This window comes from Pyrgilauda ruficollis, unplaced genomic scaffold (assembly GCF_017590135.1).
Source record: "Pyrgilauda ruficollis isolate IOZ18807 unplaced genomic scaffold, ASM1759013v1 scaffold659, whole genome shotgun sequence".
Lineage (NCBI taxonomy): Eukaryota > Metazoa > Chordata > Aves > Passeriformes > Passeridae > Pyrgilauda > Pyrgilauda ruficollis.
The window spans coordinates 1-12,740 of NW_024528366.1; the positions used below are offsets into that span (position 1 = coordinate 1).

The following is a 12,740-nucleotide window of genomic DNA, read 5'->3' on the forward strand; positions in this document are numbered from 1 at the left end:
CCATCTCCTGACTTTTCTTCCTGGGATGAAATACAGCAGTGTTCCTTAACGTCCAGCTCCCAGAGCCAGCAATGTGTCCCACACCGTGGTTCTACGGCCTCTCAAGGCTGGGTACTTCAACTTCACCTCTGCCACCATCACGTACCTGGCACAGGAGGGTGCCCAGGTGGTGGTAAGTGGCTGATTTCTGGGATCCCTGCTGACACACCTGACCGTGCTGCCAGAGCTGCGTGGTCGAGGTGATGCCTGTCCGTGTTGCTGTCACCCTGCCCAGTTCTGGAGCGAGCAGGAAAGGTGGCAAAGCCTGTCTTTTCCCTGCCTTTTCCAGGTTGGCTTCACCAGTGCTCCCGGGCAGGGAGGAATCCTGGCTCAGCGTGACTTCGACAGGAGGTTCTCCCCTCACTTTGTGAGTACCTTTCAACTGGCAGTGGAAAAGTGCACCACGGCAGCTGCAGCTCAGCGTGGCGGCTTCCTGCTTGCACGTGGTGTGTGTGGCTTGCCCTGCAGTCACCTGGAGAGCTCCACAGGGAACCTGTCAGTTCTGCAGAGGACTGTCACAGAAGCAGCTGAGTTTCCATCGCAGCTCCCTGTGTGAAGAAGCTGCACTGTGGCATTTGAGGCAGAAAATGTGAGAGTAGAATCTTAGAACCTCCTAGGCTGGAAGGGACCCGCAAGGATTGTGGAGTCCAGCTCCTGACCCTGCAGAGGACAACCCCAGGGGTCCCAAGCATGCACCTGTCATCCCTATCCAAACTCCCTGAGCTCTTGTCGAGCTTGGTGCTGTGACCACTTACCTGAGGAGCCTCTCACAGTGCCTGGGCATCACCATCCTCTGTGAGAAAGAGCCTTTTCTTAATATCCAACCTTAATGTTGGCTGTCCTGACACAGCTGCAGGTGCTCCCTCGGGTCCTGTCCCTGGTCACTGAGCGCAGAGGTCAGCACCTGCCCCTCTGCTTCCCCATGTGAGGAAGCTGCAGACAGTGTGAGGTCTCCCCTCCCTGTGCTCCTCTGACCTCATTGCTCTAAGACTCCCCTGGCCTGGACTGTTTTGACTTTTCTCTTAACGATTTCTCCCTCTAGCTGGACTGGGCTGCATTTGGCGTGATGACCTTGCCCTCCATCGGGATCCCCCTGCTGCTCTGGTACTCAAGCAAGAGGAAGTATGACACCCCCAAGAGCAAAAAGAACTGAGCAGAGTCCAGTGCCAGCAGCAGCCCAGAGCTCGGGAAAGGACACCCCTGAAGCCCCAAGAGCAGCAGCTGGGTCGGGGTGGCACCGTCCCCTGCGAGGTGCTGCCTGCGCCGTGCTTCAGCCCTCTGGGCAAAGGATTCGGTGGCTGCAGCAGCAGTTGTGAGGTGTCCTCTGTGTTCTAATGGAGAAACAAGCAAAGAGAAAAAAGAACAACCAGAAGTCCCAAAGTGCCTTGTCCCCTCTGGAGGCAGAACCCCTCTCTCCTCTGCAGCCGCAGCAATCTGAGCAGTGCAGCTTGTTACTGCCCAGGGGGGCCTGTCTGTGGGGCTCTGCCCCCTGGGCTGCCTCCAGCTCTCATTTGCCTGCTGCACTTTTCTGCAGGGTATTGTGAAAAACACGGTCACTCTCCTGTGAAAATTTAAGAAGTTTAATAAAGGACAGTATCAGACAAGGACCATAGAGCAGAGGTTCTTATGACCAGGTACATCTTGGCATTCAGCCTATACCACACTGTTATCTTCAGGGATACCCCTTAAAATACATTTTCTCTTACATCAGCCTGTTGCATATTCATAGACCCTTATGCATATCCATAATAAGTTCACGTATTGCAGGAACAAGTTTACATGGCCCCTCCTTGGGTCTGCCTTTTTAGAGCAGGCGTGTTTCTTGGCTGTGGTTTTGGCTCCTTCTCTTTTTTACTTCCAGTTTGGACCTTGGTCCACACTGTTTTCAGATGGTGGGTGCTCATAATTGGCAGATCTGTAGCAGGTGTCCCCATCCAAGGAGGAATTTTAACACAAGCATAGCTATTTCACTACTATGTCTAAGCTTAATTAACAACAGAAAAAAACTATACAACAAAGTTACTTTAACATTACACATACAGAATCCATTTTAATATTTGCAAAAAGCCAATATTATAATATATATAACAGTATCATATCTCAGGGTCACCTCCAGGTGCTGCCTGCCCTGTGGGACAGAGATTGTTCTGGTGACACCGCAGACCTGATCTGACAGAGGATGTCACAGCTGCTGCTTTGCCCAAAAGGGGCACTAAGGGAGGTCCCTGTTGATGGTGTTCCCTGGGTGGCCATGATGTGTTTTGTTGAGAAGAGGACAGTTCTTGCTGTTCTTATTCGTTGTTCTGCACATGATTGAGGTTTGTCGAGGTATTGAGGATTTTGTAATAATATAAAAGGAACACCATGGCAGTGTGCAATGCAGGTGCAGCACCTGCCCTTGGCCTCACTCGAGCTTCTGGGCTTGGCATGGATCCACTGGCCCAAAATTTGTGTCTTGGTTTAGAGGAAATTCTAGGAGAAATATGCTCTAAAATTATTGGTTTTGTCAAAAGAGAGAGAGCTTCAATAAGTCCTCTTTCTTCTGCCAATGAGAGAAATGGATACCAGAGGATGCAAGTGAAAAAACCCCGTATTAACAGAAAAAACAGAAACTACAACAACAACAAACAAACACAAACAAACAAACAAAAAAACAAAACAAAAAAGGGGGAAAAAAATTTTGAAACTTACACTCCACCTCACCGTGTGGCCGAGTGGCAGAGGTCGTGACTTGCCCTTCTTTGTCCACGAGGACGGGAGCAGAAAAGTGTTCACAGGAGCTGGAACCTGTTGGATTTCTGGCGTGGGTCTTCTTGCAGCAGCTGAAGTTGGTGTGTTTTAATTTCCTTGTGTCGGTTCAGCTCCTCCGAGGCCTCGGGTTCGGCGCGGTCCCGCCGGCTCCCCCGAGCGGCCGAAAAAGAAAAAAGACAAAAAACAGAGAAAAGAGAGAAAGCAAGCCGAAACAGTTCAAAGAAATAAAAACAAATCGCCGAGGATTCCCGGTACAGCCTCCAGGCTAGGAGAAGGGAAGGGGGAAAACCCTTTTGCTTCACTCTAGCAGCAAAAAACGCCAACCCAATCCAACAAAAGGAACAGTGTAGGGTCCCGGTCCACCCGGAGCACCCAGAGAGGAGCTTGAACAGAGCCCGCCCAGCAGCTCAAGGCTCCCCATCCCACCCTGGCTCCATCTTAAAGCTACAGCATTCGTTTTCTGGGCACAAAGCCGAGATAAGGGAATAAAGCATCATCATAAAATCATCCCATGGCACGCTGCTTGCACCACCTGTGCTCTCAAAGCCAGGTTGGCTGCAGAGTGCGGTGAGCTGTAAATCCCTTCAGCCAGGCTCACACCGGGATTTCTGCTTCCATGGGCTCTTGCAGAATCAGAGTAAAGTGATAATGGAATAACAGGGTAACTCTGTTATTGACTGCTTTTGTTTGGCAGGGACCTTAAAGGCTATCTAGGTCCAACCCTCTTCCTCTAGACCAGGTTGCTCTAAGTCTTCTCCCACACAGGCCTTGAACACTGCCAGGAATGGGGCAGCCCCAGCTTCTCTGGGCCACCTGTCAGTGCCTCACCATCTTCACAGGGAGAAATTTCTTCCCAGTATCTCATTCTCTGGCCCTATCCCGGAGTTGGAGGAAGCTCTGACAAGGGGGTGTTCCAGAACAAACCAGAGGGGCAGAATCGCCCTTCACATGCTGCCCACGCTGCTGGGGATGAGCCCAGGGCAGTGTTGGCCTTCTGGCCCCAGTGCACGTTGCCATGGCATCCTGAGCTCCTTGTCAATCCATGCCCCACATCCTTCCCAGGGCTGCTCTCCATGCATTCTCCCCCAGCCTGTTTGTGTTTCGGGCTGCCCCAATGCAGGTGCAGCACCTGCCCTTGGCCTCGCTGAACCTCCTGGACTTGGCATGACCTGCCTGCCCAGCCCGTGCCAGAGCAAGGATTAAACACAGAAACAGCCTGAAACAATGTATTTATTTTGAGGTGAAGAGAATTTTCAGTCAGTAACCCTCACCCCAGAAGCAGTGCAGTGTTACCAACAGCCACTGCCTTTACCCAGTGTCCAGGGTATTTTCCATCCCTCCCAGACTTTAAACAAACTTTTCCAGGCTCAGCCTTGAGACCAGGCCACTGCACTGAGCTCCTCCCATGTCAAGGTCAAGGCAGTCGGTTCTCCCCTGCGAAGTCTCAACCTCTCACTCCTGGGCTGCCTCCGGTGCTGCGGACTGCTTGCTTTGGTTGTCACCCTTCTTTTTGTGCCCCGAAACGATGTCATCAATACGGAGGAGGAGGACTGCAGTCTGCAGAGAAACCCCACACCCAGGGCTCATCTGGAGCTCATCACAAAAGACAAAACCCAACCTGCCCAGCTTTCACAGCACACAATCATCAGCCTGGGTTGAAATGGTTCTTTCAGCACACAAGGGAACGGTGTCTCACAGGCTTGTGGGAGCAGCAAGGGGCTGCTTTCCCAGCACCATGCAAACAAGGACACCCATTTTTTCTTGTTGACTGACATAGAAGGGACACAGTATCCCTTCGAGGAACAGCCTTTGATCCAACACCAGCAAGGTAATGGCAGGATCTGTAATGAGAAGGGCAGCTGAGACAGAGCAGCCCCAGCCAGCCAGAGGGATAAAGCTCCCACAATCACTGATGATTCCAGTGTGTTGCTGGCATGGGATTGCTCAGGTACAGCTCCATCTGGCACTGGAAGCAGTGAGAGCATTCTGCACTGTGTGCAAGAAAAGGTGGGATGAAATATGATGAAATTCAGCTGCAGGATCAAAAGCCCTGGGAAAGCCCAAGTCTGGGCTCCCACCTCCCTTATTATCCCACCTCCAGCAACGAGCTCAGACACCAGCATGCCCTGCACTGGGTGTGATGCCCACCCAAACACCACAGCATACAGGGAAGGATGTCCTCCTCTCCCAGATGATACCCATAGAGGCTCTGAAGTTTCCACCTCTCCTTACCTCCACGGCTGTTTTGTAGGTCTGAAGTTTGACAGCCAAGGGCTCCCAGATCCCCAGCTCCTTCATGTCAACCAGGGCTCCAGTCTCCCCATTCACACCCCATGTCTGGCTGCCTTCCTGAGTGTGCTTGGCCTGGAAGCAAAAAGACAGGGTGGGTGAGATGGCAATTTCTCTTCTGGAGTCTCAAACTGACTACAGGCTGAGGAAACTTTAACAGGTCATTAGAATGTTCTTGGTTTTGGAGTCTATACAAGAACATGTTACTGACAGCACAACAAGGGCACTGTTCTGAACAGTGCCTGATCCCAGGAGCTGGGTGAAGCAGGAAAGGGCTGACTCTCTCCTGGTGCCCCTGCCACACGCCTTACCCTGAGCGAAGTCAGAACACGGATTGTACTAGCGCCACAGTTCTGGATCAGCGTCCGGGGAATGACTTCCAGAGCCTGGGCCACTGCACGGTAGGGCCACTGCTCCACGCCTGTCATGCCCTTGGACCTCTCTGTCAGTGCATGGGAAACGGCCATTTCAGTGGCTCCCCCGCCGGGCACCAGCTGCGGATCCATGAGGACGTTGCGGCACACCTGCATGGCGTCCTGCAGGTTGCGCTCCACCTCCTGCAACAGGGACAGAATCGCAAAACCGTCGAGGCTGGAAAGTTCTCTTAACACAATCAAGTCCAAACGTTCCCCCAGCACTGCCAAGGCTGCCACTAACCCGAGTCCCAAATCCATACATGAGCTAAATCCATCCAAGGATGGTGACTCCACTACTGCCCTGGGTACCCTGTGCCAGTGCCTGACCAGACTTTCCATGAAGAAATTTCCCCTAATATCCAATCTAAACTTCCCCTGGTGCAACTTGAGGCCACTTCCTTTTGCCCTGTCACTTGTTTCTAGGGTGAAGAGCCTGACCCCCAGTGGACTAGACCCTTCTGTCAGGTAGTACTAAATAGGGGCAATAAGGTCCTCACTGAGCCCCCCCAGCTACTCCTTGTGCTCCAGACCCCTCCTCAGCTCCACTGCCCTTCTCATTAACTGCAGCACCACATCAGCTGAAAGCCCAGCCCCCATCTGCTGGCCATGACTCACCACAAAGGTGGCTGGCACAGGAGGTGAAGCAGCCTGTGCACTAACTTACCGCTAGGATTTCCTTGCTGGCTCCCCTGAGGATGATGGTGCAAGCCTTAGGATCTTTGCAATCAGTGATGAAAGCAAAATACTCATCTCCTATTTTTTTCACTTCAAAGAGCCTGGCGCCGGTTCCCACATCCTCCTCCCGGAGCTCATCGGTGCGACTGACGATGCGAGCTCCACAGGCCCTAGCGCACCAAAGCATGGCATCAGACGCTCACAAATCAGAACTGAGAAAGAGTGGGATCAGAACAATTCCCTGTCATGCACAGTGGGAATGGGCTCCAGACAGGAGCCAGCACCTACCTGGCAATCCGGTTGTTGTCAGTCTTCCGCACCCTGCGGATGGCGGTGATGTTGGCTCTCATCAGGTAGTGCTGGGCCAGGTCTGAAACCAGGTTTGTGTAATTTCAGTAATGAATCAGCAGTATCATGTAAAATTTCATCTGTTTATAAGTTACCAAGCCAGCTATTTTAATTCCAGTCTTTGAAGCAAAAGGGGTTACAGGAGAAAAGCACCTAAATGTAGCTTTTAAAACCAGGCTGCAAGGCAATACAGTAGCACAGCTCTCCAAGGGTTAAGACTCAGCTTCACTTGTATTTTGGTATCTTTCCCAAATGTTGGAAAGGCAAAATATTATTGTAGGAGTCTACTTTCACAAAGCAACATCAAGGATGAACTTCAATGCCTGCAGAGTACACCTATTTGCTGGTGTACACCAGGTTTGGGAGGAGTTGTTTTAGTTTGTTGTTGTGGTTCTTTTTAGTTTTGGCTGGGTTTTTTCTAAGGTCCTGAGCAGTGCATTTAACACCATGAACCTCACTGAGATGAATTCAACACAAAGGATCAATCACATGTGCTATTACCAGAAACTCCTTTTTCCGTGATGACCAGATCTGGCTTGACTCTTATCAGATCCTCACACATCTGCTGGATGTACTCTTCCTCCATCTGCAGGATTCGGGCAAAGTCTTCCTCCCGAGTAATTTCAATGTCAGTCTGTACAGAAGAGGTGTAAAGAGTTTAGGTGTTCATTCCAACCTTCACAGTATTAGACACCTCCCCCAGCTTCAAGCAGCTCAACTCCTCCAGTATAACCAGGGAGCTAGGGATGAAAACCACTGATCAAATAAACTGTGACACTGTGCCAGCTGAGCATTAACCTTAGTTCAAGCTCAGAAATATTTCTTTTGCTCTTGACCAGTACTTAGATACACAAATCACTGTAGCTGCTTCAATGAGTCAAAATGCTGTAGCCTCACTCCTATTTTTTTTGAGTCCACAGCAGAATTAGCCCCCACATTCAACAGGCCTCTGAAAGGTAGAACACAGAAAGCCTTTCCCCACCTGCAGTTTTAAAAAGCCAGCTGCATGTTTGTTTTACTCATTCTAAATCAAGGCCTGCAGATGTCTCCACCAGGACTCACTTTACCTGGCTCTCTCCTTTCTTGTACTCCAGTGAACAATCCAGAAGGACGATGCGTGGATTCTTAATAAGGCGACGCATTCTGGGATGGGTCACATCTTTATTCACCATAATTCCACGCAAGACACACGAGTCTTCACTAAAACCACCTGGAATCTGACAGACACAAGGCAGAAAATCAGGTGAGTCAGTTTAGTCTACACAAACTTGTGTATCTGGAAATATCTCCTGAAGGTGTCCCACATCTAGAAAAGGGAAAACATCTCCCAAGTAACCACAGTGCATCCAGATCACTATACAAGTTTAATTTTAAGCACACACTGACTTAGATTTGAAGTGGGAAGCCACGAAAGAACTTAAGAAACTTTTAACATTCTATTATCTGACAACATGTTTCATTTTCCATCTTCCAAATCCAACTGAAATTATATTTTTGACAGGTACTCTAAAAGATAGCAGCCCCTGTTGGCATTGTAAACGAGCATGGCTGACAACACTGAAATATCTTCAAGGATTATGTCTGTGGACTGCAGAGAAGTAACACAAAATTCTTCACAATGCACCCTGCTATGAACTAGTTCAGAACAAGAAAGGAGCATGAAGATAAGTAACAGTTCAGGACAAACTCACCTTTTCTACTTTTGCATATTTTTTAATATCAATTTCTTTTCTGCCATTTTCTTCAAACTCCACAGTCTTAACAGCGTCAAGAGCAATGCTGCAGGCCAAGTCAGACCAGCGGTTTATTGCCTTGGTGTTTATCGCACTCTTAATTATTTTAAGCATCATCTCTTTATTGTTCACATCCACTGGAGTGCTGAGATTAAAAAAAAAGCCAAAGAGCAAACTGAGTGTTAATTCTAAGCAACAATCTAACCCTTTTGACTCCATCTCCAGTTTTGTTAAGTTGTATTCAACGGACACAACTGCCTGAGGGAGCAGCTCGAAGCAGTACAGAAAGTCCACATCCCCCCTCTCTAACTTTCACCAGCCCACACTTACCCAATTTTCTTCAGAATACTGATCATGTCATCAAGAGCCTTACGATAAGCCCAGATGATCACAGTGGGGTGCATCTGCTGCTCAAGGAAGTGCTCAGCAACAGAGAGCATCTCTCCAGCTAAAAAAAAATTAAAAATAAAATTCCTCAAATAAATTAGTAGGACAACTAACAGTCAAGAAAGGAGAGCACATACCAGAAAAAAGAGATCTTCTATCCATGCAGAGAGTTCTAACATCACCTATACCTTTCTTTACACTTCACTGTGGTTATCATGGGGAAAGAACAACTTTCCAAAGTGTGGAGCTGATCACGTTAGGGTGTCATCAACCTAGCATGCTCTTGCACAGTAAAAAAACCCCTCTCCATTTCATAATTAGTAAATAACTAAGATGTGTCTCATCAGGGGCTCTGTTTAGAAAAAAGGGTGAACTTTAGCCTTAATGCAAAGTGTTGGAGTCTGTCTCCTTACCAAGAATAATGACAGATGTGGTCCCATCTCCAACTTCTTCATCCTGAGTGCGGCTGATCTCTATCATCGATTTTGCAGCTGGATGCTGGACTTGAATCTATGTAGGAGCAAGGGGCATGGATTTGTCCCAGAATATTAAAGCAGAAATGTCTCACGTCACTCAATGGAACAAATACCACACCTTTAATACAATCAAAGGCATTCTGTCCAACAACAGAAAGGCTTTTTCTTTCTTTTTGAGACCAAAACCAAGCCCTTGTATTTGACAGAACTGTGTCTCTTCACTGTTTTTCAGGCATTTCAGTTTTTAGGATGATCTTTGAAAAGCTCTTGCACCAGACAGACATGTGGCATTGTGAACACCACCATCTACTCGAAAGGTCTCAATGCAGTTGATAATAGCTCCAATTACCAAAGAATTTGCATCAGTCCTGTAAATACTCCATGAAAACTTTCCACTGTAGGATCAAACCTACATTTCTGTAGAGCAAGAATACTTGCTGGATATGTTTCATTTCTCCCCAGTGAGAACCTTTCTTGGAACAGCTGGTTAGCACTCGCTGGCTCTCAGGACAGGTGGGGAGATGACACAGCTCCACTGTCACCCAAGATTCAGGCACACACTGACTTAATGTTAAGAAAATCCTTTAAGAAAAACTTACTTCTCTAAGAATAGCGTTGCCATCGTTGGTCATCACAATCCCACCCATGGGGTCCAAAAGCATCTGCAACCACAAGAGAACCAACACTTGACTGCTCTGTCCCAAGTGTGTCTCACTTCTAGTCAGCTGCAGCACAAATTCTTACCTTCATCATTGCTCTCGGTCCCAAACATGTTCGGATAATGTCAGCAATAGTCTAGGAGGAATCAAAGAAATGAGGTAATACAGGAGGGCATGAAAAAGTCTAAAAAAACCCACCGTGAAATCAGAAGCCCCTGCAAAATTTACGTAATCAAACAACCCTGCTGTGGTTGAGATGCAGCCATGGTTAAGAATTGTATGGAAATGAGAATATGGGGATTATCAAGACAATGGAACCACACTAAATTATCTCAGTCAGATGTCAAAACTGAGACACTTTCAGACTTGGCAGAGAAACAGGGGTTTGGTTAGCAAAATCCCTTCATGGTTATTTATATGGTACCCATTACATGAACAATGCAGATATTTTGGTTTTATACAGAATTTTTATGTAACAGTACAGAAATCTACTGCTAATGTACAAAATTGTTTTCTATGTTGCTTCTTCTTCTACTCTACATTCATATCAAATAGGGAAAATCTGTTCCACACCCAGTTTTCCCTCTGAAATATAGGAATACACACACAAAAAGGATCACAACAGCCTGAGAATTTGGTACCTTTGCAGCAGTGATGTTTCCTGTCTGGACTTTTCTTCCAGACTCACGTTTTGTATTCTGACCTAAAGGATACAGAAAAAATAAAATTAATCAAGTACAAAACATCAAGGATGCAGTCATCTCTCAGTCACACATTCAACATGTGACCAGATTGAAATTCAGAGTTTACAATACAAATACTGCAGTCATGATGAGAAATACATTGATAGAAAATTGTCAGTGAAAACCAACATTCCCTATTATAACAGAACTCCTTGTTAGCATCCTGAGACAAAGCTTTGCAACCCCGAAACACGACCTATTACCCCAGAAACTCAAACTGCAGTGACTCACTAGGATCTGCCAGATCTCACAAAGCCAAGGGGCTGCTATTGTACAGTAGTGTTCAGTCAAGAAAAGTTACAGAGGCTCATGTACAGTAGGAAGAACACGGTGATCATAAAGTTAATCCATCAGTGTTACTTTGGCACATGAGGGTGAGCAGAGCTGGGGTACCAAATGGCTCACAACCACAGCTGGAGATCAGCTGTCAACAAACAGCCTAGAGCATATGTGGGCTCAGGGATGCTTTTCTGCTATTGCAAGCCTGGCCCGAGCACACCCAGATTTATTCAGGAGCAGATGCACGTGCACAGGGAGGTGCAAGGCAGAACAAAAGGAAACAACAGTAAAAGCAGTACCATGTCTAAGGCAAGCAGGCTTACAGAAAAGGGGCAGTGGGCTACGACAGTCTGCCTATTGGGTTAATAGAGAACAGAATGGATGGAGAAGAGAATCAGATACCCAAACAGAGAAAAATGCAACCCTGGGAATACCTCATGTTGATGGATGGTGAGAGATCACAGAATGGTTTGGGTTGGAGGGGACCTTAAAGACTATCTCGTTCCAAAACCCTTTCATGGGCAGGGACATCTACTAGAGTAGAGCTCCAAGCTCTGTTCAACCTGGCCCTGGACATTTCCAGGGATGGGGAAGTCACATCTTCTCTGAGCAATGTGTGCCAAGGCCTTACCACCGTCACAAGGAAGATTTTTTTCCCACTATCCCAGCTAACCTTGCCCTCTGGCAGTGGGAAACCATCCCCTCCTATCCTATCACTACAGGCCCTTGTCTAAAGTCGCTTTCCAGCCCTCTTGGAGCCCCTCTTGGCCCTGGAAGGGGCTCTAAGGTCCTCCTGGAGTCTTTTATTTCTCCAGACTGAACAGCCCCAGCTCTCCCAGCCCGTTTCCAGAGCAGAGGAGCTGCAACCCTTGGATCATCTCTGTGAACTCCTCTAGAGCCGCCCAGCAGCTCCGGAGGCCCAAGAATTGGGGTTCGCACGGGGTTCAAACGGATCAGGCCAAGGCAACGTGCTGAGAAAGACGCGAGAGCAGCCGAGAGCACGGAACGCTGCCAGAAAAGGTCTGAGCGCAGCGGGGCTCCGGCATCTCCCGCGCAGGGCGCGGCACAGGCTGCGGCACGGAGCTGCCAGGGGGAGCTCGGGCCGCGCCGGAGGCGGCAGCGATTGCCGGCGGATCCCCGGCAGGACAGGCGGCCCCGGCCGGAGCGGGCCGTGAAAGGGCGCCCGGCCATGAGGAGACCCAACATGGCGGCGAGTCAGGCGAGCGGCAAAGCGGGGCGAGGGTCGGAACCGGCCATCCCCTCGCCCTCAGCCCACGGCAGTGCGGGCCGGGCCGGCGGAACTTACTGAGAACCAGGACGGGGCGCGGGCCCATCATCGCGGCGGCTGGAGCACGGCGGAACCTTCTGGAGCCTCGCAGCGCCGCCACACCGCGCACCGCCCCCCGCCGCGGTCAATGGCGCCTGAGCGCGCCGCCTGATTGGGCAATCGCCCGGCGCGCTCGGCTGGGAAGTGACGCTGGGCGCAGGGGGCGGAGCCTGCAGGGGCTCCGCACGGGCGCGGGGCCCCCCGCACCCGCGGCCGTGGGGAGGGGAGGGGAGGGGCGGAACCCTGCACAGCCCCGGAGGAGAGGCGGCGGGCCCCGCCGGGCGGCCGCGGAGCGGACGTTTCTGTGCCGCCTCCCCGTTACATCCGGAAGGCACCGGGTCCGAGATGCCACGGGCGACCTCGACTCCTAGAGGCAGAGCTCAGCGAGCCCCCCTCGGTCAGCAGGGTGGTCTCGCCCAGCCCGCGCTGCAGGAGCCCAGCGGAAGGAAGGATGGTGAGGCGGCCCCGCCTGTCCGAGCGCGCGGGCCGTGCCCGGAACCGCCGGATCCTCTGCGCCCCTGCGGACCCTCCAGGCCTCTGCCTGCCAGGGGTCACCCAGACTGCCTTAACCCCTCGCCATGGACCAGCCGGGTGCCACCCGGCCGGGGCAGCCGCCCC

At 50.2% G+C, this 12,740-nt stretch overlaps 2 protein-coding genes across 2 annotated transcripts; one reads left to right on the plus strand and one right to left on the minus strand.

The window, feature by feature from the left end:
- Window positions 1–47: 47 nt before the first annotated feature.
- On the plus strand, window positions 48–1,646 carry SSR2 (signal sequence receptor subunit 2; the record flags this gene model as incomplete). The annotated part of the gene is made up of 3 exons (XM_041484326.1): window positions 48–172; window positions 329–406; window positions 1,082–1,646. Coding segments are annotated over 3 exons (314 nt in total), but the record flags the coding sequence as incomplete, so codon positions are not given.
- A 2,356-nt stretch (window positions 1,647–4,002) lies between these two features.
- Window positions 4,003–12,251, minus strand: CCT3 (chaperonin containing TCP1 subunit 3). The gene is made up of 14 exons (XM_041484325.1): window positions 12,102–12,251; window positions 10,415–10,476; window positions 9,859–9,909; window positions 9,714–9,776; window positions 9,052–9,148; window positions 8,582–8,699; window positions 8,210–8,396; window positions 7,586–7,735; window positions 7,020–7,152; window positions 6,459–6,540; window positions 6,160–6,340; window positions 5,391–5,636; window positions 5,023–5,154; window positions 4,003–4,347 (listed from the first exon to the last, which is right to left on the minus strand). Exons 1-14 carry the CDS (start codon window positions 12,130–12,132, stop codon window positions 4,243–4,245), a joined length of 1,638 nt encoding a protein of 545 aa, XP_041340259.1. The 5' UTR covers window positions 12,133–12,251; the 3' UTR covers window positions 4,003–4,242.
- Window positions 12,252–12,740: the final 489 nt, after the last annotated feature.